Genomic DNA, 23853 nt, shown 5'->3' with positions numbered 1-23853 from the left:
GGGGCTAAAATCAGCTCGGGTCTGGGGCTGGGATGGGGTCAGGCCTAAAATCAGCACAGGTTTGGGATGGGACCACAGTGGGGTCACGGACGGGACGGGACGGGGCTAAAATCAGCTCGGGTCTGGGGCTGGGACCACGGAGGGGTCACCGCCGGGATGGGACGGGGCTAAAATCAGCACGGGTTTGGGATGGGGTCAGGCCTAAAATAAGCTCAGGTTTGGGGCTGGGACCACAGTGGTGTCACGGATGGGACAGGGTCAGGTCTAAAATCAGCACGGGTCTGGGGCTGGGACCACAGTGGGGTCACGGATGGGACGGGACGGGGCTAAAATCAGCACAGGTTTGGGATGGGGTCAGGCCTAAAATCAACATGGGTTTGGGGCTGGGACCACAGTGGGGTCATGGATGGAACAGGGTCAGGCCTAAAATCAGCACAGGTTTGGGTTTGGGACCGCAGCGGGGTCACGGATGGGATGGGATGGGGCTAAAATCAGCACGGGTTTGGGGCTGGGATGGGGTCAGGCCTAAAATCAGCTCGGGTTTGGGGCTGGGACCACAGCGGGGTCATGGATGGGACGGGGTCGGGCCTAAAGTCAGCACAGGTTTGGGTTTGGGACCGCAGCGGGGTCACGGCCGGGACTGGGTCGGGTTTAAATTTATCACGGGTTTGGGATCGCAGCAGTGTCATGGATGGGATGGGGTCAGGTTTAAATTCATCTCGGGTTTGGGTTTGGGACCGCAGCGGGGTCACGGCCGGGACAGGGTCAGGTCTAAAACGACCTTGAGCTTGGTTCTGGAACAGCAGCAGTGTCACAGCTGGGATTGGGACTGGGTCAGGTCTAAAGTGACCTTGATCTCGGCTCTGGAACCGCGCCGGGTCACGGCTGGGATTGGGACTGGGTCAGGTCTAAAGTGACCTTGATCTCGGCTCTGGAACCGCGCCGGGGTCACGGCTGCGCCGCTGGCCCGTCACTTGGGCAGGGGTTCAGGCCTAAAACCACCACGGGTTTGGGTCCGGAACCGCAGCGGGGTCCCAGATGGGAACGGGACCAGGGTTGGGATCCGAAATCAGCCCGGGCTCGGTCCCGGAGCTCGCGCCCCTCCCAGACGCCTCCTCACGGAGCCCCAGAACCGCCGAGGAGCTAAAGGCGAGGTCCAAACTCCAACCTGACACCAGCAGGGATCACGGATCCGACCGGGCGGGAAGGGACCTCAAAGCCCACCCAGGGACCCCTCCCCTGCCCCGGGCTGCTCCCAGCCCTGTCCAGCCCTGGGACGCTTCCAGGGATCCGGAGCAGCCACGGCTCCTCCGGGAATCCGTTCCCCCCTCCTCGTCCCCACTCACCCGCGTCCCCGAGCGCCACGGCCGCGCTCCCTCCCGCTCCCTCCGGGCAGGAAGCGGGAGGATCTTTTCCTGGGATTCCTGCCCCCAACCGAAAATCCCAAACTTCCTTCTCTTCCCCGCCCGCTCCAATCCTCAGCTCCTCACGGAACCCTCAGGGATCCTGAGGAGGTTTCCAAGGGAAAATTCTGGTTTCTCTTGGAAACCCCCGCGTCCCTCCCGCTGCTGGATGCATGACCGCTCCCGGCAGCTCCCGCTAGATTTTCGGGGATGTTGTATTCCGAATATTCCGGGAATCCCAGAGACTGGAGCCACAGGAGACTCTCAGCTTTCAGTTCACGCTCCCGGCAAATTCCTCGTCCTCCCGGCTGTGGGAAAGAGCAGAAACTTGAATCCGAGCGTTAAAAAAAAAAAAGGGGGAAATCTCACGGGTTTCTCAATGCCTGGCACCGCGGGAATTCTCGGAAAACTCCGGGAATTGGAGCGAAGGGTTGTAAAGCTGAGCACAGACACCTGCAGGGCCCAGCCCCGCTCCGGCAGCCGCAGTTATCCCGCAAGCTCCTCTGAATTTATTGGGAAAATGAAATCGCCCGTTCCCGGGCTCCGAAATCCAGGTGGCGGATAAAATCCAGCTGCAGTTTTTATTTGGGATAATCCCAGGCAGAGCCAGCTGCGGCCTCGGCCGCAGCCCCAAATCCCGCCTTGACTTCCCAGTTAAAGGAGCCCTCGATCCCACAGAAATCCGGGAAATCCAGCCTGGAAATCCCGAGTAAATCCGTGTGAGGGCCCCGGTGGGTCCCAGTGGGTCCCCGCCCGACACGGAGCCCGCGGCTGCCCCGGGAATTGTCCCAGGCCCGGCTGGAGCAGCCGGGGATAACGGGAATTGTCCATGTTCCGCCCATCCCAAACCGTTCCAGGAGTCTGGAATGGTCGCCTGACCCGTCCTCCCAGCCCCAGGCTTCCCAGGACGCCATCCTGCCGGGCTAAAAGGGATCAGAGGGAAAAAAAGCGGGAAAAAGCTGAAAATGGAGGGAAGGAGGAGCGGGAGGACAAACGGACACGGCCGGGCCGGGAGGGGCTGAGCCAGCGAATCCCAGCCTGGGAATTCCCCAGGAAGGAGAACAGGGATTTTGCCACATCAACACGGATTTCTCCGCGGCCGCAGCCCCAGAAATCTCCGTTTGTTTGGGGCAGAGACAACGGAATTCCGGGAACATCCAGGGAGGATGGAGAGGGCCCGGGATGAGCATCAGGAGGCAGGGATTCAAGGAGAGGGCAACGCTGAGCTGGGAAAAGAGGGAATTCCGGAGCTGACCCCCACCCTGATATCCCACAGATATCCCACATTCCCAACCCTCTGCTTTCCCTGGAAATCCTCTCTTGGCACCACCCTGACCACGGCGATCCCAAGCTCCCACCTTGATCACAGGTATCCCAAATTCCCACCTTGATCACAGGTATCCCAAATTTCCTCCCTGACCACGGCCATCCCAAATTCCCATCCCCTCTGCGGCTGGCGCGTCCCACACGGATCCACCGGCGGATTCCGCTCCCACCCCTTTCCCGTTTATCCCATCCCAGCCCCGTTCTGGAACTGTCTTTCCCTTCCCGAGCCAACCGGGATAAAGGACGAGCGGAGAGAGAGGAGAAAGCTCTTCCACTGAATATTCCAGATGGGATTAAAAAAAAAACAAAACACCTCAAAATTCCTATTTTTTGAGGGTGGTTTTTTTTGTTTTTTTTTTTTTAAACAGCTGCACCTTTTCGGGAATCCGTGCGGGAGCAGGGAAGCGAGGAAATCTGGGAGCCAGGGAGCGGCGCGCGCTCGCGGCCCCGATTCCAAACACGCACGCGGATGAGCCTTGGGGGAATTGGGTGAACTTTTGAACCGGAGCTGCGGAGAGACGGAGCCGAGAGCCTGTTCCCACTTTAATAAACAATTCCCTCTTTTCTTTTCTTCTTTTTTTTTTTTTTTTTTTTTTTTTTTCTCCCCTCAATTAATTAAGGTTTGGGAAGGGGAAAAAAAAAAAAAAAAAAAAGGCAGGAGAGGAGTAATGGAGCAGGCGGCGCGTTCCTTACAGATGGATCCTACCTTTGGCTGCTTATTAAATCTCTGCATGATTGCGCTGCAGAAAATTAATCGCATTGTTTTCCCCTTCTCCGAGGGCTCTGCAAACAGCTCGGGAAGCGCGGCTCCCGCTCCCTGCCCCCGTTCCCGCACGGAAAAAGGAGCCCGGAGCGGCGCGGATCCGGGGTCCAAGGCGGAGGGGAGGGCTTGGGGCGAGCTGGGGGTTTGAGATGGGGGTAAGGCCGGAAAATAGGGAAAGGGCTGGGAGGAAGGTGAGGGGAGAGGGGAGGAGCGGGAGATGGAGCCCGGCCCCGGCCCGATCTTCCTCATCCTCATCCTCATCCTCATCCTCATCCTCATCCTCATCCTGGCCCTTGTCCTCATCCTCATCCTGGTCCTGATCCTGATTCCTCGTCCTGATCCTGGTCCTGGTCCTCATCCTCATCCTCATCCTGGTCCTCATCCTCATCCTGGCCCTTGTCCTGACCCTGATCCTCATCCTCATCCTGATCCTGACCCTGATCCTCATCCTGGTCCTGATCCTCATCCTGGCCCTTGTCCTGATCCTCATCTTCATCCTCATCCTCATCCTCATCCTGGCCCTTGTCCTCATCCTCATCCTCATCCTGGTCCTGATCCTGATTCCTCGTCCTGATCCTGGTCCTGATCCTCATCCTCATCTTCATCCTGATCCTCATCCTCATCCTGGCCTTGTCCTGATCCTGACCTTGATCCTCATCCTGGTCCCGATCCTCATCCTCATCCTAGTCCTCGTCCTGATCCTCATCTTCATCCTCATCCTGATCCTCATCCTGGCCCTCATCCTCATCCTGGTCCTGATCTTCATCCTCATCCTCTTCCTCATCCTCATCCTGGCCCTTGTCCTGATCCTGGTCCTGATCCTCATCCTCATCCTGATCTTCATCCTATTCCTCATCCTCATCCTGGCCCTTGTCCTCATCCTCATCCTCATCCTCTTCCTGGTCCTTGTCCTGATCTTCATCCTCATCCTGGTCCTCGCCCTGATCCTGATCTTCATCCTCCTCCTCCTCCTCCTCCCGTCGCAGACCCAGGGATCCCGCCTGAGCCCCGGACCGGGATGGACGAGGAGCAGCTCCTCCCGACACCTCCGGCCCAGTCCGGATCTGCGTTCCCGCTGTTCGGAGCGAGCTGAGCGCTTCCACGGCTGCCCCTGGAATTTCCACCCGGGCCCTTCGGACGCCAAAAATTGGGAAAAACAATGGGACAGGGGCGGGGCTGAGGGGAAATCCCTTCGTGTTCCCTCGGGGCGCAGCCTCACTCCCAAAAATAACTCCAGCAGCGATCCCGGAATTTCCTGAGCTCAAAAACATGGATTGGGATAAAGGGAGAGCTGGGGGTCACCAGGAAGGGAGGGGAAAAAGGGGGGAAAAAGGGGGAGAAAAGAGGGAAAAAAGGGGGAAAAAAGGGGGGAAAAAAGGGGGGAAAAAAGGGATAAAAGGGGGAAAAGGGGGGGGAAAAAGGGGGGAAAAAGGGGGAAAAAAGGGGGAAAAGGGGGGGAAAAAGGGGGGAAAAAGGGGGAAGAAAGGGGGAACAAAAGGGGGGAAAAGGGGGAAGAGAGGGGGAAAAGAGGGAAAAGGGGGAAAAAGGGGAAGAAAAGGGGAAGGAAAGGGGAAGAAAAGGGGAAGGAAAGGGGAAGAAAAGGGGGAACAAAAGGGGGGAAAAGGGGGAAGAGAAGGGGGAGGAAAAGGGGAAGGAAATCCCTTCCCAATCCCTCTTTTCCCATTTCTCTCTCCCTTCCCCATCCCTCATTTCCTCTTCCCTACCCCTCTTTCCCCATCCCTCCCAACCCTCGGAACTCCAGAACTTCCCCGTTGGGAACAACCACCAAAACCAAAACCATCCCAGGCCGGGGAGGGGGGGAAAACAAAAAAAAACCCACAAAAAAAATCCACCCCAACGACTGCGGCCTCCCAAATCCCGCTGCTGGGGATCTCAAAAAAAAAGCGGGAAGCGGAGGCCGGGCGTCTGGGTGTCCGATCCGGGGGCGTTTCCATGGCTGCGGTGACCCCTGGGAGCCGCGGCCGCACCAGCCGGGGGCAGCGGGGTCAGCGCGCGGCCGCCGCGACCCTCGGGGTGAAAAGTTCAGGCAGGCCCAGGAAAAACCAACACGGCCCCTCCGGAGCCGCCGCCTCTTCCCGATTTATTCCCATTCCCGGCAAGCCATGCATGGAAAATCCAGATAAATCCCATTCAGCTCCGCCGGGGATCCGACACCCCGATGGATGCAAACAGATGTCCGGGCAGCGCGGAGGGGAGCGGGGAGGGGGAGTGGGATGCTTTTAATATTTATTAATAATTCCCGTTAATTCCGCCCTCCGAAAATTCCTTCCCGCCGCGCTGTAAGAAAAAAAAAAACAACCCGGCTCTCGATTCCCTACGGAATGTTTTTGGGGATTTTTTTTTTTTTTTTCCCGTGGTTTTTTTTATTCCCCCCCCCGGCTCTTTCCCGATCCGGTGTCAAATTAGGGAAGATAACGAGTATTTACAGCCGCGGCCCCGCTCCTCAGCGCCCCGATTTATATCCCAAGCGCTTTTCCCTGGATTCCGGGTGACGGGCCGATCCGATTTATATCCCGGCCTGGATTTTTCCCGGCCCCCCCCCCGCCTCCTTTTCCCTCCCTTCTCCTTGAGGTCCCACCTCGGGAGGAGCTGCCACGAGGCGGCCACGAGGTGGCTCCTGGACCCCTCGGAGAAAGTCCGGAATATTCCGAAGGGACCACGGGAATTTGTCGGAGGGATGAGGCAGCCCGGAACAATCCGGGGATTTGCGGCCAAAATTTCCTCGGGGCCTTTTTCTTTTCTTTTTCTTTTTTCTCTTTCTTTTTTTTTTTTTTTCTTTTTTTTTGATGGGATGACGGAAAGGGAAAAGCAGAAAATCTGGGATATTATGGAGCAAATATTAAAAATAATTTTTTAAAAAAAAACCAGTGCCCAAAATTCCCTGGAAAAGGGGGATTTTTGTGGCTGGTTTTAAGGGATGATGGGAGAGGAAAAGAAGAAAATCTGGGATATTATTTAACAAATATTAAAAACAACAAAAAAAATCCCCAGTGCCCAAAATTCCCTGGAAAAGGGGGATTTTTGTGGCTGGTTTTAAGGGATGATGGGAGAGGAAAAGCAGAAAATCTGGGATATTATATTTAAAATAAATATTTTTAAATAAAGACGCCCAAAATTCCCTGGAAAAAGGGGGATCTTTGTGGCTTTTTTTTTAAGGGATGATGGGAGAGGAAAAGCAGAAAATCTGGGATATTATATTTAAAATAAAAATTTTAAAAAGACACCCAAAAATCCCTGGAAAAAGGAGGATTTTTGTGGCTTTTTAAAAGGGATGACGGAAGGGAAAAGCCGCGAATCTGGGATATTATTTTAAAATATTAAAAAAGAAATGGTGCCCAAAATTCCCTGGAAAAAGGGAGGATGGAAGGGAAAAGCAGAAAACCTGGGATATTAATTTAAAAAATAAAACCCGACACAGTGCCCAAAATTCCCTGGAAAATGAAAAGGTTTTTCCGTGGCTGCGAGGCAAAATAATCCCAATAATCAATTTTTCCTTGATTATTCCCGAGGAGGGAAAGCGGGGACGTTGGAAAAGAGGGAAAATGGGAGAGGCAGGGATTAAAGGGATCCATTTTCCCTGGAACGGGCCGGGTTGGGAACGTGGTGCCGGAAAAGGAACCCACGGCGTCTGGAGCTGTGGGATGATAAAATTCCTGGGGAATTCCTCCAGCTTTTTAGGGAAAATTCTCCAGATTGTTCCTAAAATTCCTCCAGTGGGACTCAGCCCGGCTTTTGGGGGCGCCGAGTGAACGGGAATCCGAACGCCGCCTGAATTCCTGCCTCAAATTCCCCCCAAATTCCCAGATTTTCTGTTTTTCCAAGTGAAAAATAGCAGAAAAAAAACAAGCAGCAATGGATAAAATTGGAATTATTTTGTTTTCCCCCCCCTTTTTTTTTTTTTTTTTTTCTCTCCTTCGGAGCCGCTTTCTGCAGTCGGAATTCCGATAATGGATCAATAATTTTTCCAAGCATCGCCCTCGGCTTCCCTTCCTCCGGGAAAAAGTGGGGGAAAAAAATTTGAAGCCCCTTCCCGAATTCCCAAATTAACGCCCTAAATTGGAGCGGGATGGAATTCCTTGGATCGGGACATAAATCCAACTCCAGGATTTCCTCGGAGAGCAATTCCAAGGTCACCGAGAAGGGCGAATCCTCGGGATTTGATTTGGTTTCATCCCAGGATTATTTCCAGGGGTTTTCCCGGCCCATCCCCCGGAATATTGAAACGATGATTTAATAGGGAATCGGGAATATCAAAGGAAAATTCCCGGGATAAAAGGCAATTACTGACCCCGAGCACGAGGGGTTGGGATGTTCCCGATATTCCCAGTGATCCAGGGCAGGGAATTCATGAGGTCCCCGCTCCTCAAGGAGTGAAAAATGAGGGAATAAAACCATTCCAGGAGCTCCATTTCTCCAAGTGCCTCGTTTCCATCATTCCTGTCACAAATCCCGGCTCCGATCCCGCCCATTCCATCATTTCAGCCGAGCCTCAGCTGCCTAAAACATCTAAAAATCCGGATAAATATCAGGATAGGGAGATTCCCGGACTTTTCCAGGCTCTGTCTTGGATAAATTCCCAGAATTCCAAAAGTTTAAAAATGGATAAAATAAAATTAAATTTGTCCTCTTACCCCCCCCCCCCCCATCTCTCCCAAGATCCCCAAGAAAATGGGATTTATGGAAATTTTTTGGGGCTGGATTTGGACTTTTCCAGCCATTCCCACTATCCCGGGAAGAACAGATATCCCAAGGCCATGGATTCACTCATCCCAACCGGAATTTGGGGAATCAACTGCCAGGAGAAATCCCGGGAACCATCAGAAACCTGGGAATCGGGAGCGGCGCTAATTTGCAGGGGGAAAACCATGGAAAAGAGGGATTTAAATCCCATAAAATCCCAGGCTCTTCATCGGGAACCCGTTCCCGGTTTTTCCTGAGGGTGACAAATGCCGGCGGCCGGGAGATTTTTCCCTGTCAGGGCGGGAATGTGCAATTCCAGCTGCTCAGACCTCGCCTCTAATGAAGGGTCGTGCGTTTAAATCCCGAGATTTATTACGGATCCCGCGCCTCCGGAGCCGGAGCTTTATTCCAGCGGCAATTCCCGGCTTTTTCCCCGGTTTTCCGGGTTTAAAAAAAGCCGCGTTTGGCCGGAGGAAAAGAGCGGAAAAGTCCCGGAATTGGGGATGTGGGGTGGAATAAATCGGGAAGGAAATCGGCGCAGGGGGAGTTCCTGACGGGAAAACGATCCCTGATGGATTCTCCCGGGGGTTTTTTTGAGGGAAAAAGAGCGGCTGGGTCCGGAAACGGCGACGGAGGAACAAGGAAAAGAGGGATGGGGAAGGAAAAGGGGAATGGGGAAGGAAAAGAAGGATCAGGAAGGAAAAGCTGGATGCTGAACTTGACCCGGCTCCGCTCCCATCCCAGGGAGGATTCTCCCAGCCTTGGCTGCTCCTTCCCGGGATCGGGGTCAGGGCTGGGAATGGGATCAGGGCCGGGAATGGGATCAGGGCCGGGAATGGGATCAGGATCAGGGCCAGGATTGGGGCTGGGATCAGGATCAGGGCCAGGATTGGAATCAGGGCTGGGATCAGGGTCAGAGCTGGGATCAGGGTCAGGATCAAGTCCAGGACTGGGATCAGGGCTGGGATCAGGGCCAGGATTGGAATCAGGGCTGGGATCAGGGCCATGACTGGGATCAGGATTGACCGGGAAGAACGCCCCATGGACAGGAGCACATCCTACTTTTCCCCAAAACAGGGAGACAAAATCCAACAAAACGCCCCAAAAACGGAGCAGCTCCCCCACTCCTCACAACCCAGCTGCTTTTTCCCTTTTTCCTCCCAAAATTCCTGGTGGGGCGGAAAAAATGAATGGGAATTCGCATCTCCCACAGTCCCCGATTTCTTTTCCCAAAAACATTCCCAGAACGACAAAATCCTTTCAAATCCCCTAAAGAGGGAGCAGTTTCCCCACTCCCGAAAAAAAACCCTTCCCTCACAAAACCCATGGGGAAAAAAAAAATAGAAAAAAAAAAAAAAAATAAAGTGGGAATTTGCATCTCCCACGCTCCCTGATTTCCATCCGAGGTGGCAGCTCCGAAGGGAAGAACAAAGCAGGGAAAAAAAAGAAACGGGAAAAAATCCCAACAACAACAACAAAAATCCCATTACGGGAGGTTTTTACCCTTCTGCCAGCTAAAATAAAAAAAAAAAATAAAAAAAAAAGAAATCCCATTAAGGAGCTGTCAGCGCCTTAATTCCCGTTTTTCCTGCGGGGAATCCGCGGCCATTCCCGTCTCCAAAAGGAGCTGATGGAATTATGGGCTGGTTTTTGTTGTTGTTGTGAGGAGTGAACAGGAACTGAACCTTGAACTTCATTTCCCCTTTGAACTCGTTACCTTGCGAGCCGATCCCTCCTCCCTCCCCCTCCTCCCGGCCCTTTTCTCCCTCTTCCCCCCCTTCTCCAAACAAATTTCATCCCAATTACCGTCCCTTCCCCTCGGCTCCGAGATGGATAATCATGGATTTGACCTAATTACCTGGAGCAGGCCATTCTCTCCAAGGTGGAACGGGATTGGCGTGAACAGGAGCTGACCCCGCCGTTCCCCGGATCCCAATTTTATCCTAATTATCCCAGACGAGCTTTTCCATCTTCCTCCGGCCTCCTGCTCCCTCCTCCCCCTCCCCTTCCCGGCTGCCGGGTTGGAGACAAGGTTGGAAAATCCATCCCGGGGGGGGAGGGAAAAACCTGGGATTTGGGGGGTGTTTTCCATGTAGGGGTTGTTTTCCATTTGGGAATTGTTTTCCATTTGGGAATTCTTTCCCTATTTGGGGGTTGTTTCCCAATTTGGGAATTGATTTCCATTTGGGAATTGTTTTCTATTTGGGAATTGTTTCCCTATTCAGGGGTTGTTTTCCATTTGGGAATTGTTTCCCAGTTTGGGGGTTGTTTTCCATTCAGGAATTGTTTTCCGATTTGGGAATTGTTTTCCGATTCGGGAATTGTTTCCCAGTTTGGGGTTTGATGCCCGTTGGGAATGAGGAGGTTCGGCTCTGTAATTTTTCCATTTATTCGTGGAATTGTCTCCCGTGGGAGTTTAGGGACCACCCCCCCCACCCCCCCCCCCCCAAATCCCAGTTTCCTCTATCCAGGGAAAAGACTTTGGGAATTCAAATCGGAGCTGATTTTTTTCCCTGTAATTCCTGAGTGGGTCAGGACACAAATATTTGGGGTCTGGGTGGTCCCAAATCCTCCAAAATCCAAGGAAAAATCTCCTTCAGGGACTCCCCCAAATCCCAGACATCTCCAGGGAAACCTGGGCTGAATTTATGGATTAAAATCTGCCAGGGAATGGGAATTCCGAGCTGCTCCCTGCAGTTCCTGAGGGAGGACACAAAGATTTGGGGTCTGAGTGGATTTTGGGATTTGGGAGTGGCTGGAATGGGGACAAGGCCGGATTTTCCTCCCTTCCCGTGGAACCCGGAATTCCGGGATGCAGAGGGGAGCGGAACGGCCGCGGCCGCTCTGATCCCAAATCTCCCTGGCAAATCCAGGGATTCAGTCCTGGGAAAGGGGCTGGGATTGGCTCCTGGAGCCTCCAGGGAATGGACGGCAATTCCAGCTTTGTCCCTGTCCCCAAATCCCAAAAATCCCCCAATCCCACGGGATTGTCCTGCTCCTCCTCCTCCAGGAGCACTTGGATGGGATTTGGATATCCCGGAAAAGGAGGGAAAGGGAATATCCCAACCCCCCCGTGTCCCATCCTCCTGAATTTTCCATCCAAAAAAAAAAAAATCGGAGGAATTTCCAGCTGCATTTTCCTTCTGCTTTGCAGGAGCTCAAATATCAAATTTATCCCAACTGGAATTCCAAAACAAATCAAATTTAACTGGGTTTGATTCATTTATCCCAATCCCAATTCCAAGAAAACCAAAAGTCTTCCACCTGCCGTGGGGTTTTTCCCGGGATTTTTCCCAGGCTGGGCGGGAGGAGGCACAGGAAATGTTTTTTCCCCCTGAAACCAAACAGAAATTTTACGGGAATTGTGATCAAGAAATTCCCCAGATTTCCCCAAATCCGTGATTTCCCCGGAGAAGAAACTCAGGGAAGGGGCGAAAATCACCGGGAACAAAACGGAAACGGGCGAAACTTGGAGGGAAAGGTGAAGAAATAAAACCTCAAAAATAACAAAACCCGGCTTTGGGGGAAAAAAATCTCAAAAAATCGACCGAAAATGACCCAAAAGCGGCTCGGGCCTGGCGGCTGCGAGGAATATCCCGGGATTTTCCTGAGGAGGGATAAAAATTCCCGATGAATTCCCCCCCCGGGAGGAGCCCCCGGACAAAAGGCCGGGGTGATAAATGTGGTTTTGTCACGGCGCCGGGGTTAGGCCGGGGTTTAGTCCCGGTTTTATCTGAGCCGGGTAAACAGCCCATTAATCCCGGGAGCCGGGAGAGACTAAATTAGGTGGGAATGCAAATATCGGGAGGAAATAATGGCAGGGGACACCGGGAGGTTAAAAACAAAAAAAAAAGGGTGGAAAGGCAGGGGAAAAATGGGATTTGTTTTATCTGGGATGGGGGAAAAAAAAAAAAAAATGGGATTTGTTTTATCTGGGATGGAAAAAGAAAAAAAAAAGAAGCGGGATTTGTTTTAGCCGCAAAGGCGGGGGGGGGAAATGGGATTTATTTTATATGGGAAGGAGAAAAATGGGATTGAGGCTATTGGGAAGGGGGGGAAATGGGATTTATTTTATTCAGGAGGAGAAAAAAAATTGGGATTGGTTTTATCGAGGAGGGGAAAAATTTGGGAATTTTTTTTTTTTTTTTTTCCAGGAGGAGGGGGGAAAAAAAAAAAAGTCGATGAGGAAAAAAAGGGGGAGAAATTCAGGATTTGGAGTTTCAGGATATCCAAATTAATCAGCTGCAGGGAGCCAGGATTTTTCCAACCGGGATTGAGGTGGGGAATAGCAAACGAGACATCTCAAATAAAAATTGGATGCGGCCCCAAATCCCGGCACCTCACCCTGGAGCATCCCGAGGGCAGGAACGGGATGGGAAAAGTTTTTAGGGATTTTAAAACACTTGGAAGGATTTTGAGGGATTTTGGAGAGTTTGGAGTTATTTTAAAGGATTTTAACGGTGTTTCCAGGGTTTTTAGGGATTTTAAAGGATGACACCGCCCCCGTGCCTGCTCCAACCCTTCCCTCATCCCATCCTTCCCACACACCTCATGCATCAGGTGTTTATCGGGAATTCCGGAGCTTTTCCGGCTTTTTTGGAAGGAGTTCAGAGAGCGCCCGGAGCTTCCCTCCCTTCGGTTCGCTCCTCCCGGGGTTCCGGAGCCTCCCGAGGCCTCTCCCGACCCCGGAATCGGGGCTGGAAAAATCCCAAAAGCCATCAGTTCCCAGTTAAAATAAACTTCCCGTTGCTCCCCCAAATTCCAGGGCTTTTTCTTTTTATGGCTTTGATCCTCTGCCGGAGCATCTCCCTTCAGCTGATTAATTAGCAATTAATTAACGATTAAATCCCGGTCAGTCCTTCCCTCCTGCGCCTCTGGGCTCTGCCAAAAGTTCTTTGGGATTATCCGGGGCCAGGAGAATGAGGAAAAATCCCCAAAAATGCTGCTCAATCCCAGCGGTTTCCTGGCGGGGAAGGTGCCACAGTGAGGGGAAATCCCGAGCCCAAACCGATCCCAAAGTCAAATCAACCCCAAGCCCAAATCAATCCCGATGGATGGGATGTGTCTGTGGGATGGGATCCGTCTGGGATGGGATTTGTTTGGGATGAGTCTGTGGGATGGGATCTGTTTGGGATGTGTCTGTGGGATGGGATTTGTCTGGGATGGGATTTGTGTGGGATTTGTCTGTGGGATGTGCCTTGGGCAGGATTTGGGGGCTGTGTTTGGGTTCTTTGATGGGGTTTGGGGATCAAATGAGAGGAAGAAGCAGCACCTGTGTGTGTTCCTGGCCGGTCACGTTCCCAAAGCCAATTCCCGATGCCCATTCCTGATGCCCGTTCCCGATACTCAATCCCAGGCCCGCTCCCGATGCCCATTCCTGGTGCCCATTCCCAAAGCCCAATCCCAAAGCCAGTTCCCGATGCCCATTCCCGATGCCCATTCCCAAAGCCAATTCCCAAAGCCAATTCCCAAAGCCAATTCCCGCCCCGCGCGTTCCCTCTCGGCCCCACACGGGGGCGCTGCAGAACTCCGGAGCCGCCGCGAATCCCAGAGAAACCGCGGGACCCCAAATCCACCCAAACCCCTCCAAATGGACCCCAAATCCACCCAAACCCCTCCGAATGGGCCCCAAATACACCCAAACCCCCTCCAAATGGGCCCCAAATCCACCCAAAACCCCTCGAATGGACCCTAAATACACCCAAACCCCTCCAAATGGGCCCCAAATCCACCCAAAACCCCTCCGAATGGGCCCCAAATACATCCAACCCCCCCGAGTCGATCCTAAATCCACCCAACCCCCCCCGAATGGACCCTAAATACACCCAAAGCCCCTCGAATGGAGCCTAAATACACCCAACCCCCCCCCAAATGGACGCCGAAACCGCCAAAATCACTTCAAATGGGCCCTAAAACCACCCAAAATCCCCTCAAATCACCTCAAATGGACCTTAAATACACCAAAATCACCCCAAACACACTCCAGATACACTAAATACACCAAAATCGTCCCTGAATGGACTCTAAATACACCAAAACCGCCCCAAATCGACCTCCACAACCCCAGATGGACCCCGAGGGGTCCCAAATCCGCACAAACAGACCCCAACAGCCCCTGAATGACCCCAAACGGCCCCAAGGGACACGGAGAGACCCCGCAGGACAGACGGACACCACAAAATACCCACGGACAGCCCCAAAACCCCCTCAGGACAGACGGACACATCCCAGTATTCATGGACAGCCCTGGAAATCCACAGAGAGCCCCAAAAAATCACCCCAAAAGATCCAAAACCCCCCAAAAATCCATGGACAGCCCCAAAAATCCCTCAGGACACACGGACACATCCCAATATTCACTGACAGCCCCAAAAATCCACGGGCACCCCCCAAAACCCCCCCAAAATCCACGGACAGCCCCAAAAATCCCTCAGGACGCACGGACACACCCCAAAAATCCAAGGACAGCCCCAAAATTCCCCAAGGAGCACAGACACAGCCCAGCGCTCACTGAGCAGAGGGGAGAGAGGAATCTCCAAAGGGATGGAGCAGAATCCAGGGGGACAAAGGAATTTCCAAAGGGATGAAAGAACATCCAAGAGGGCGGAGCAGTATCCCAAGGGATAAAGGAATATCCCAAGGGATAAATCAAAATCCAAAGGGATAAAGTGATGTCTAAAGGAAACGGCATGATATCCCAAGGGATTGAGCAATATCCCAAGGGATTGAGCAATGCCTGGAGCTGCCATGTCCATAAATAATCAATTCCTAAAATCCTGGAATGCTCCGGGTTGGGAATGGACCTTAAATCCCGTCCCGTTCCCATGGGCAGCGGCACTTCCCGCTATCCCAGGGTTTGGGCATTCCCAGGGTTCCAGCCCAGCCACAGCTTCCCTGGGAATTCCATCCCAAAATCCCACCAAAATCCTCCCTCTCCAGCTCCAAACTTTTCACTCCTTCCATAAAAATTAACGACCGAACCCCAAAATTAAGGAATCTCCCAGTTTGGAGAAGTGCCCCAGGGCCCGGACACTCGGGAATTGTCTCCCAAGGAATCCTGAGCATTCCAGGATCCCTCAGGACTTCCCGGAGCTTCCCAGGCTCCGGCTCTGTGCAAACATTTGCTCCGGAATCTCTCCGTAGGGAAAATCCTCCAGAGCTCATGGCTCATTGAGTAAAGTCATTCCCAACCCTCCCCATCCCTCCAGGGATAACTGGGAATGTTCCCGGATTCCCAGGAGGAATCAGAGCGAGGAAAAACCGGTCCCAGTGGATTTTCCCAAATCCAAACTCCTCCGCCTCCAAACTTCCCGGGTTTTTTTTTTTTTGTGAGCATCATCCCAAACCCGATCCGCTCCCATTAAAATCTGGATTTACTAAAGTTGGGAATTCACGAAGGCGGGAAAAGAATTCTCGACGTTGTGCTGGAGAGTGGGAAAAAATAAGCCACGGGAATGGGAATGACATTCCCAAATCCGGACAACTTGCTCTGCTCGGGAAAGCTGAAACGTTCCGGCTTTCCACACAGGGATGTGGGAATTCCAGATCCAGACTTTCCTGAACCTGAAGCGATGGTTTGAACTCCGAGGCGAATCCATATCCGTGGGAAAACGGGAATATTGTCATGCCTCCCAAAAAGGAAGCAAAGGAAATGCGGAGGAAAATAAAAAAGTCTGGGAAAAATCCTCATCCCACATCAATTCCTCAGGAAACGCCCTCGGATTCCAGCTCCTCACATCCCGAGCAGGAGGAGAAACCCCAAATTCCAGAATATCCCAAAAAATCCTCTCTGGAGCAAATCCCTGCAAAGAAACCCAAATTCCAAAGGGCTGGAAGATGAAACCCCCTAAAGGTGGGAATTTGAGCTCCTGGGAAAGAAAATTCCCCAAAATCACCCAGGAATTCTGGGAAATGTTGGCTGAAATCCAGCATTTTTCCATTATGGGATGGAAAACCAAAGGATTCTGGGTTTCTCTTTGGCCTTCTCCAGAAGACAGAATTCCAAGAAACATCAGTGACATTCCAGAAACGCTCCAGAATTCCGAGAAACCTCCCCAAAAATTTTCCAAGGAATCGGCGACTCACCCTCATCCTGGAATTCTGCTGGGAACGAGGGCTCAGAAATCTGGGAAGGGCCGAAATTCCAGCTGGGATTTTCACCGGAGCCATCCTGTCCATCGCACTCATCCTCTCCTGGATGGGAACGAGAGGGAGAAGCTGATTTGGGGGAAAATTTAATGAATTCGGGAATTCCTAACCCAAATTTCCCCACTCGCGTCAGGATCCTGTTTCCTTCCGGTTCCCTCCAAAATCCAAACTCATTTTGGTGGGATTTAAGGGGTTTTAGGGCAAATCCATCACTCAGGGCCAAGACAGGGAATTCCTGCTGCAAAAGCACCGGGAAAAACCTGGGAATGCCAACCCTGAGGGCCAGAATTCCAGAGGCAAATCCAAATCCCTGTCCCTGCCCTTAGTCCATGTCATAAATCCAGGTGTAAAATAAAGAATTACACTGAAACGGAGAATTTTCCTGGATTTTAGGGGAAAAAAGCTTGGGAATCCTCAAGGAGAGAGGGCAAAAAGGGTAAAAACATGGATTGCCTGCACAAATAACAGGGATAGGGATAAAACCATGGATTCCCTACATGAATTTACAGGGTTTGGGATAAAAACATGGATTAATCGCACCAATTTCCAGGGAGAAAGATAGGAAAATGGAATAATTGCACCCTTTTCCAGGGAGAGGGATAAAAACATGGATTAATTTTGCCCTTTTCCAGGGAGAAGGATAAAACCACGGACTCCCCACACACCAATAACCGAAGGCAGGGTGCGGACAGGAGCTTTCCGCTCCTCAAATTACCGTTCCATCGAATTTTCCAGGGAAATTTCCTCCCACTGCTGCGTTTTCTGGAGAGGCCGCTCAGCGCCAGGTGTTGAGTTCAACTTTTAATGGAAATTGGGCGGCGCTAAAAGATTTTTAATTCAATATTTGTCCGGAACAAAGCGCGCGGGGCCTGCGCGGGGCCTGCACCGGCCCAGGCCTGATAAGGGAGCGGAGGCAGCTGCTCCTCACTCAGTGCCCTCCAAACAGCTCCAAAAAGGAATTCCCAGCTGCTCCTTCATCGTTTTCCAGCTCTAATTCCCACTTTTCTCCTGGCAAACACCAGGAGAGAGTCTGGAAAACAGACGGAGAGTCCGGCTTTTCATCGAGGCCTCAGGGAAAGGCCTCGGGCCTAGTGGGGAAGGCCCAAATTTTCCGTTCGTCCAAAAAAAAAAAAAAAAAAAATCAGATTTTGGGAAAGTTTCAGCCGGAATTCCTGACAGGATTTTTGGGATGTGTTTTTAGTGGCCCAATTGTAGCTTTGCCCAAGCATTTCCCACGTCATTTTTCCAGGAAATTTCTGGTTCCTCATCCAAAGGAACTGCCCGTAATAAAATGAGGAATGAAATGCCCAAGGATTTTCCTCCCTTGGACGAACTCCAAGTGCAAATCCCAAACACTGCCGAGATTCCAAGCAAAAAAAAAAAATTTGGGGTAAAACCCACAAAATTAGGGGCTAAAAATAAAAAAAATTTGGGGTTAAAAAGGAAATATTATGAGGGAAAATAAAAAATCAGGGATTAAAAAAAAAAGGGTTTAAAATAAATTTACAGGGATTGGGATAAACACATGGATTCCTTGCAGAAATTCAGGGTGAAAAATTTAAAATTAGGGGTTAAAAATAGAAAATTTGGGGTGGAAACTTCAAAAATGTGAAAGCAGGGAGTGAAATTCCCGCAGATCTCTGGAAGCCGAGCGCATCCATCACCTTGGCCAAGGCCCTGCCAGGACTTTTTGTTGAAATCCCACAGCTTCCCTAAAAAGCCAGAGGGTGAGTGGGAATTCCCAGAATTCCCAATGCTGGGAGCATCTCCATGCCCCATGGAAACGCCAAAAACCCTTCCCGCGATTCCTTAGAAAGAACATTTCCCTGGAATCCCGCGCTGATCCCGGCCCCGGCGGGGGTGACAGGTGGCTGCCTCTAACGAGATCCAGGTGTGGGATTATTGGGATAAGGAGCGGCCTCTTCCCGCTTTTCCGGAGGCTGCGCCGCCATGAGCGGCTCCGGCACCTCGGAACGCTTTGGAGCAGGAAATTTTCCAACTGGGAAAACTCCCTGAGGGATCAGGCAGCGGGAGAAGCGGCTCCACACGGATCTGGCCCTGGATCCGGCAGGAAAATTCCCAAAGGCGGAATATCCGAGCGTATTCTCGCCATCAACCGGGGGTTTTATTCAGGGAGGGAAATGGAATTCCCAAAATCCCCAAATCCACCCAAATGAAGCTTGGCTATAAAACGATCCAGCATCAATAATTCCCATCTTCAGGGATCGCTCCAAGCGCAGCTGCGCCGCACAAATCCATGGAAACGGAGCTGCTTCGTTTTCCTTTTGGCACCGGGAATATTCCTGAATATTCCTTCAGGAGTGACCCAAAACTCCACGGCCCTCGCTCCGTAAAAACCCAATCCCGTTGTTTTCCTGTTTGGATTCACATCCCGAGGATTTCCCGTGCTTTTAATCCACTTTTTCCATAAAGTTTATGGAGCGGGGAGGAGTCCAAGCAGGAAAAACAATTCCAGGATTCTTGTGATGAAGGAAAAACTCATTAACTCTTAATGAAAACGCCGGGAATAAAATCCAAAGGGCACAAAACCCTGGAAAACAATTATCCCACACTTGACATGGAGCTGCCCCGTGAAATCCGCAGCAAAATTCCCTGATTCCTGCTGCTCGGGACGTGGAAAAGCAGGATTGGAACAAAACTTGGATTTCTCCCCGGAAAAATGGGATTTTTCCCATCTTGGAGCTGGCTGGAATTCCCTGCAGGAGCGGGAAGAGGAGTTTGAAGGATTTCTATGGAATTACGAGAGGTTGGGATCTGCATGGGGGAAATTCCAGGGGGGACAGAGGTGTCTGTGCTGCCGGGGGGGGTCCCCAGCTGGAATGGGAAGAATTCCAGAGGTTTTGGTCCCATCGGTGACTCCAGGGCCCAGCAGGAGCCAGGAATGTTGAACATTCCCGGCCTCGTGGAGGGGAAAACCTCCGGCACTGGAGGGGAAAATGCCAAGAGGAGGAGGAAAATATCTGGGTTTGGAGAAGGAAAAGCTCTGGATTTGGGAAAGGGAAAATCCTGAGCTGGAGGAGGAAAAGCTCTGGATTTGGAGAAGGAAAAAAAAAAAAAAGCAGGAGAGGGGGAAATTCCCCCTTTTCCAACTCAAACCTCTGCTTAATACCTCAAAAATCCCCAGAACTAAAATGATTTTTAAATAGAAACTTTTCTCTCTTTCAGCCACAGCTGCTTCCCATGGAGGAAAAATAAAAAGGGAATTAATGAATCCCAGCAAAGCCAGGAAAATAAAACCAATTTCCATGGATGACAGGGAAAAAAACCTGCATTTCCCGCAGCTTTTTATGGGAATTGCAATTAAATTTCCTTGGCTTTATCAGGTACCCAGAGCTTCATTAAACATCTCTTAAATCCCAGGAAAAATCAATACCAGGCGAGCTCCGCTTGGGATTTTATGAGGAGCGGAAGTGAAATCCCCAATTCCCCTTCAAATCCCGGGAAAAAAAGCCCCAAAATTCCTCCTCAAATCCCGCCTGGCTCCGTGAATATCCCTGAATTTACAGAGATTCATTTCCCAGAGCCAGGGCTGTGAAAGGATTGGCGACACCGAGGTTTAATATCCCGAAAATTGGACGGAATCGTGGAAAAATCCCACGGAAACGGCGCCGCAGCCGCACAAAAAAGTGGGAATGGGTGGGATTGGAGCCGCTGGAATTGGGTAAAGCTCTGCCAGCGCCGCTTGTACAAATCTGGGAAAGTTCCCGTTTTCCAAGGCTCCAGGGATTGGATTTTCCCTGGGATTTGAGGGTTTGGTGGGTGCGGCTCTTCCACAGGGATTGTTGGAACTTCCCCGGAGTTCCAGGGCCTGGATAATCCTGTATTCCCTTAAAATCCCAAGTTTTCTGCCTATTGGCTTCCTAGGAACACCAAGGCCTTAAAAATTGTCCTCAAAAATCCCATTTTTCCACGTATTGACTTCCTCGGGGTGCCAGGGCCTTCAAAATTTGCCCTCAAATCCCATTTCTTGCCTTAAAATCCGAATTGTTCGCCTTCAAATCCCATTTTTCTACACATCCATCCACCTCCAGCTTATCCCAACGCAATTATCCTCCCGGAAAATCCCACATGGAGCCTCCAAATCGCTCCGTTTCCGTTTTTTTCGGGATGCAATCCCACTCAGAAATCCCAGAAATTCCTCCCTGTATCCATAGGGAGCCGATTTCCCTTCGCTTCCCGAATCTCCACCTGAATCCAGATCGAGCCTCATTTCCTGCCCCTCATTCCCATGTTTTGTTGTTTTGTTTTTTTTGGTTTGGGGGTTTGTTTTTTGTTGTTTTTTGTGGTGTTTTTGTTTTTCCTAATTACATCTTATGAAGCCAATTAACGGCGCACTGAAAACGCCGGGAAAAGGGAAAAATCTTTGGGACTGGGGCTGGGATGGAGCCGCTGGAGCTTGCAGTGATTCCCAGCGCCCAGCAGGTCGGGCTGCAAGGCAGCGGCAGCCGGGAATCCGGGAATGCGCCGCTGGAATTCCGCTGCCCTCCCCTCCCCCAGGCGTGGAACAGGCACGGGAATTTCTCGGGAAAATCCAAAGCCAGCGAGGAATCCCGGGAAAAGACGGGGAGGACAAAAGGTGGATTTGGAGAGGGAATCACTTAAAATATTCCAATATTCCCGATCCTGCGGTGGGTCTGAGTGTAGGGGGGAAATAAACAGGAAAAGCTGAATTTGGGGAATTTTGAGAATAATCCCAAAGGAAATTCAGCAGCTCAGGGGTTAAATTATTCCTTGTCCCAGGGCAGAGAAACTTCCTGGATACAAAAAACCGGGAATAACCTGGAAATGATTGATCCCTACATCTTTAACCGGAGGCGCAAATATTCCGATGTTTTCCCCGAGCTGATTGCGGGGTTGTTTTCAATCGGGGAAAATTCCCGACAGGAGAAATCCCAAACCCGGCTCAGGGCCCACGGAACGACACTCCGGGAGATTCCAAGCTGGAGTTCTCCCCTTGGAATTCTCCCCCGGAGTTCCAGCTCGGAGCTCTCTGCCTGGAGCTCTCCACCCGGAGTTCCCAGCCTGGAATTTTCAGCTCAGAGTTCTCCGCTGGGAATTCTCTGCTTGGAATTCTCCGTGTGGAACCAGGGCCTTTGGCAGCGCTGCCCCGAGTTCCTTCTCCTACATCCCGATAATCCGGGGCTCCCCAAATCCATGAAAACCAGCAGCTCCCACCTTCCCTCTGGATTTTCCAATCCCTTTGGGTCACCCCTGGCTGCTTTTCCCTCCTTTTCCTCGCCTCCCTCTGGGATTTCCCCCCTCTCCTGACAATCCTTGGCTCTTTTCCATCCCAAATTTTGCCTCTGGAGCAGCGGCCGGGCTCGGGATGAGCCTGGAGCCCAGCCCGGCCCGAGATTCCCACGGGATGTAAACAAGTACACAAGATTTATCCCTTTTTGTGTGTGTGAAACACAAACTCGGAGTTTGTGTTGGTGGGGATTCATAAATTATCGCTGCTGAAAGGGGAGGCGGCACGGGAAGGATCCCAAATTCCGGCTCCGCTCCAGCTTGGAGCCACCAACTCCCCTAAAAAAAAAAAATAAATCTCTGGGAAGCTGGGTGAAAAATAATTAATAATTCTGCGGGATTCCAGGCAAAACCGGGAAATAATCAGTTAATAATTCCACAGAACTGGCAATAACTAATAAATAATTCTATAAAACTCCAAGTGACGATGGGAAGTAATTAATTAATAATTCTATAGAATTCCAGGCCGAACTGAGTGATAATTAATTAATAATTCCACAGAACTCCAAGTGAAACCGGACAATAACTAATTAATAACTCCACAGAATACCAAGTGAAGCCAGGCAATAATTAATTAACAATTCCCCGAAACTCCGAGCGAAGCCGGGCAATAATTAACGACAATCCTGGAAATAAAGGTTTCAAAAATAAAATATCCCAAGAGCTCTGGGCGCTCCAAGGAAAAAGCAGAGGAGCCGAGCACATTCCAAGGACGGGACACAAGGAGGCTGTCTTGCCCGTTTTTCCTGGGAAAAGGGAAAAATCGGGAGAGGAGCAAAGGGGGATTTGTGGGCTGTGGTTTAGGATGGAGCAGGAAAGAGCGGAATTCTGGATTTGGGGGAGGATCCATCAAAGCAATGCGGGAAGAGGGAGGAGGGAGCAAAATTCCAGGTTCGGAGAGGCAGGAATGGGGAATTTCCGGGTTTGGAGAGGCAGGAAAGGGGAAAATTCCGGGTTCGGAGAGACAGGAATGGGAATGGGGAAATTCTGGGTTCGGAGAGGCAGGAATGGGGATGTCAGGTGAGGGAATCCACGAATATTCTCCGGCTCCAGCCCCAGGAAGGGAATTTCTGGAGCATTTTCCAACAACCCCTGAAGTTTTTTTCCTTAAAAAGCCCTGCAGGATTTTCCTACTCCACCTCCAAGTTCAGAAAACACCGAGGGTTCCTTCGAGCCTCTCCCTCCTCAGGCAATTAAACTAATTCTTTAACATAATTAAAATATTTCATTGACTGCCCGCAGCCGGAGCGGCAGGACCCGGGAATGTTTAACCCCCTTGGAGCTGCAGATTCCAGCGCTTTTCCCGAGGTTTTTTCCCCCTCCTCCTTCCCGGCGGGCTGGAATTCCGCAGCTCTGACCTCCCCCGGGGAAGGGGCACGGGAAGGTGCCAAAAGTGACCAAAAAGGGCAAAACTGATCCCAAGGAGTTACAACCGGGATGGGTTTCACTGGAAGCGGAAGATTTTGATTAATGGGGCCGAGATCTCCCGGTAACCCAAGACAGGGAATTTCCCTTCCAGGTTGGAAGTTTGAAATCCAGGGGATGGTTTTAAAAAAAATATATAAAAATAAAAAAGTTTCTTTACCACCCTAATTCTCCTCCAGGAAGGAAGTTCGGATGTTCCTTGTGGGATAATCCGGCTAAACTGGGATTTGTTGTCACCTGGGCTCCCAATCCCATCACAAATCCCAAAATTTCTGCCTCTGAGGGAAGAGTGACAATGGTGAAGAAGATTTTTATTTTAAATCCAATGGTTGTTCCTGGAAGTTCTTCCCTTCCTCTCAGTTTGTGCAGGGAACCCCCCAAAACAACGGGGAAAAAAATTCCACAACTTTCCAGAAATGCAGAAAAGCGCTTTGGGGTTTATCCCAATCCAACAACGGGAAATTCCATGGGAAATAAAATAATTCCCTAAATTGTTGGCGCTCCCAAGCCATCAAATCCACATTTAAGGGGTGCAGAGACTCATCCCGGGCTCAAGCTGGATCCCAACATTCCACTTTCCCTCCTCAATTCCCGCCTTTTTTTAGGGATTTCAAAGGCTCCTGATAAATTCACGCTTTGTTTGTTTTTTCTCTGTATATATGGAATTAAAATGCAGGATCATCCCAACCCAGCCCTTCCCAGGGAATTCCCTCCCAGCTGGGAATTTTTCCCAAGCCAAGAAGTGTTCTGTCCTCTCCTGGACTCATTCCTTCCCTCCCAAAAGTCTGGGAATAATTGATAAACCCCCAATAAACAATT

At 51.1% G+C, this 23853-nt stretch overlaps 1 protein-coding gene across 1 annotated transcript in view; it reads right to left on the bottom strand.

Moving 5' to 3' along the window:
- SKAP1 (src kinase associated phosphoprotein 1) overlaps positions 1-23853 on the bottom strand; it is a 66364-nt gene that overhangs the window by 32596 nt on the left and 9915 nt on the right. Inside the window, exon 4 of the mRNA XM_040087541.2 lies at positions 16279-16386. Coding sequence (XP_039943475.1) covers positions 16279-16386 — 108 coding nt within the window. The remainder of the gene's footprint in view (positions 1-16278; positions 16387-23853) is intronic.

Source organism: Hirundo rustica, chromosome 27 (genome assembly GCF_015227805.2).
Source record: "Hirundo rustica isolate bHirRus1 chromosome 27, bHirRus1.pri.v3, whole genome shotgun sequence".
Taxonomy (NCBI): domain Eukaryota; kingdom Metazoa; phylum Chordata; class Aves; order Passeriformes; family Hirundinidae; genus Hirundo; species Hirundo rustica.
The sequence above is the reverse complement of the archived record's forward strand: the minus strand, read 5'-3'. Positions and strand labels throughout refer to the sequence as shown.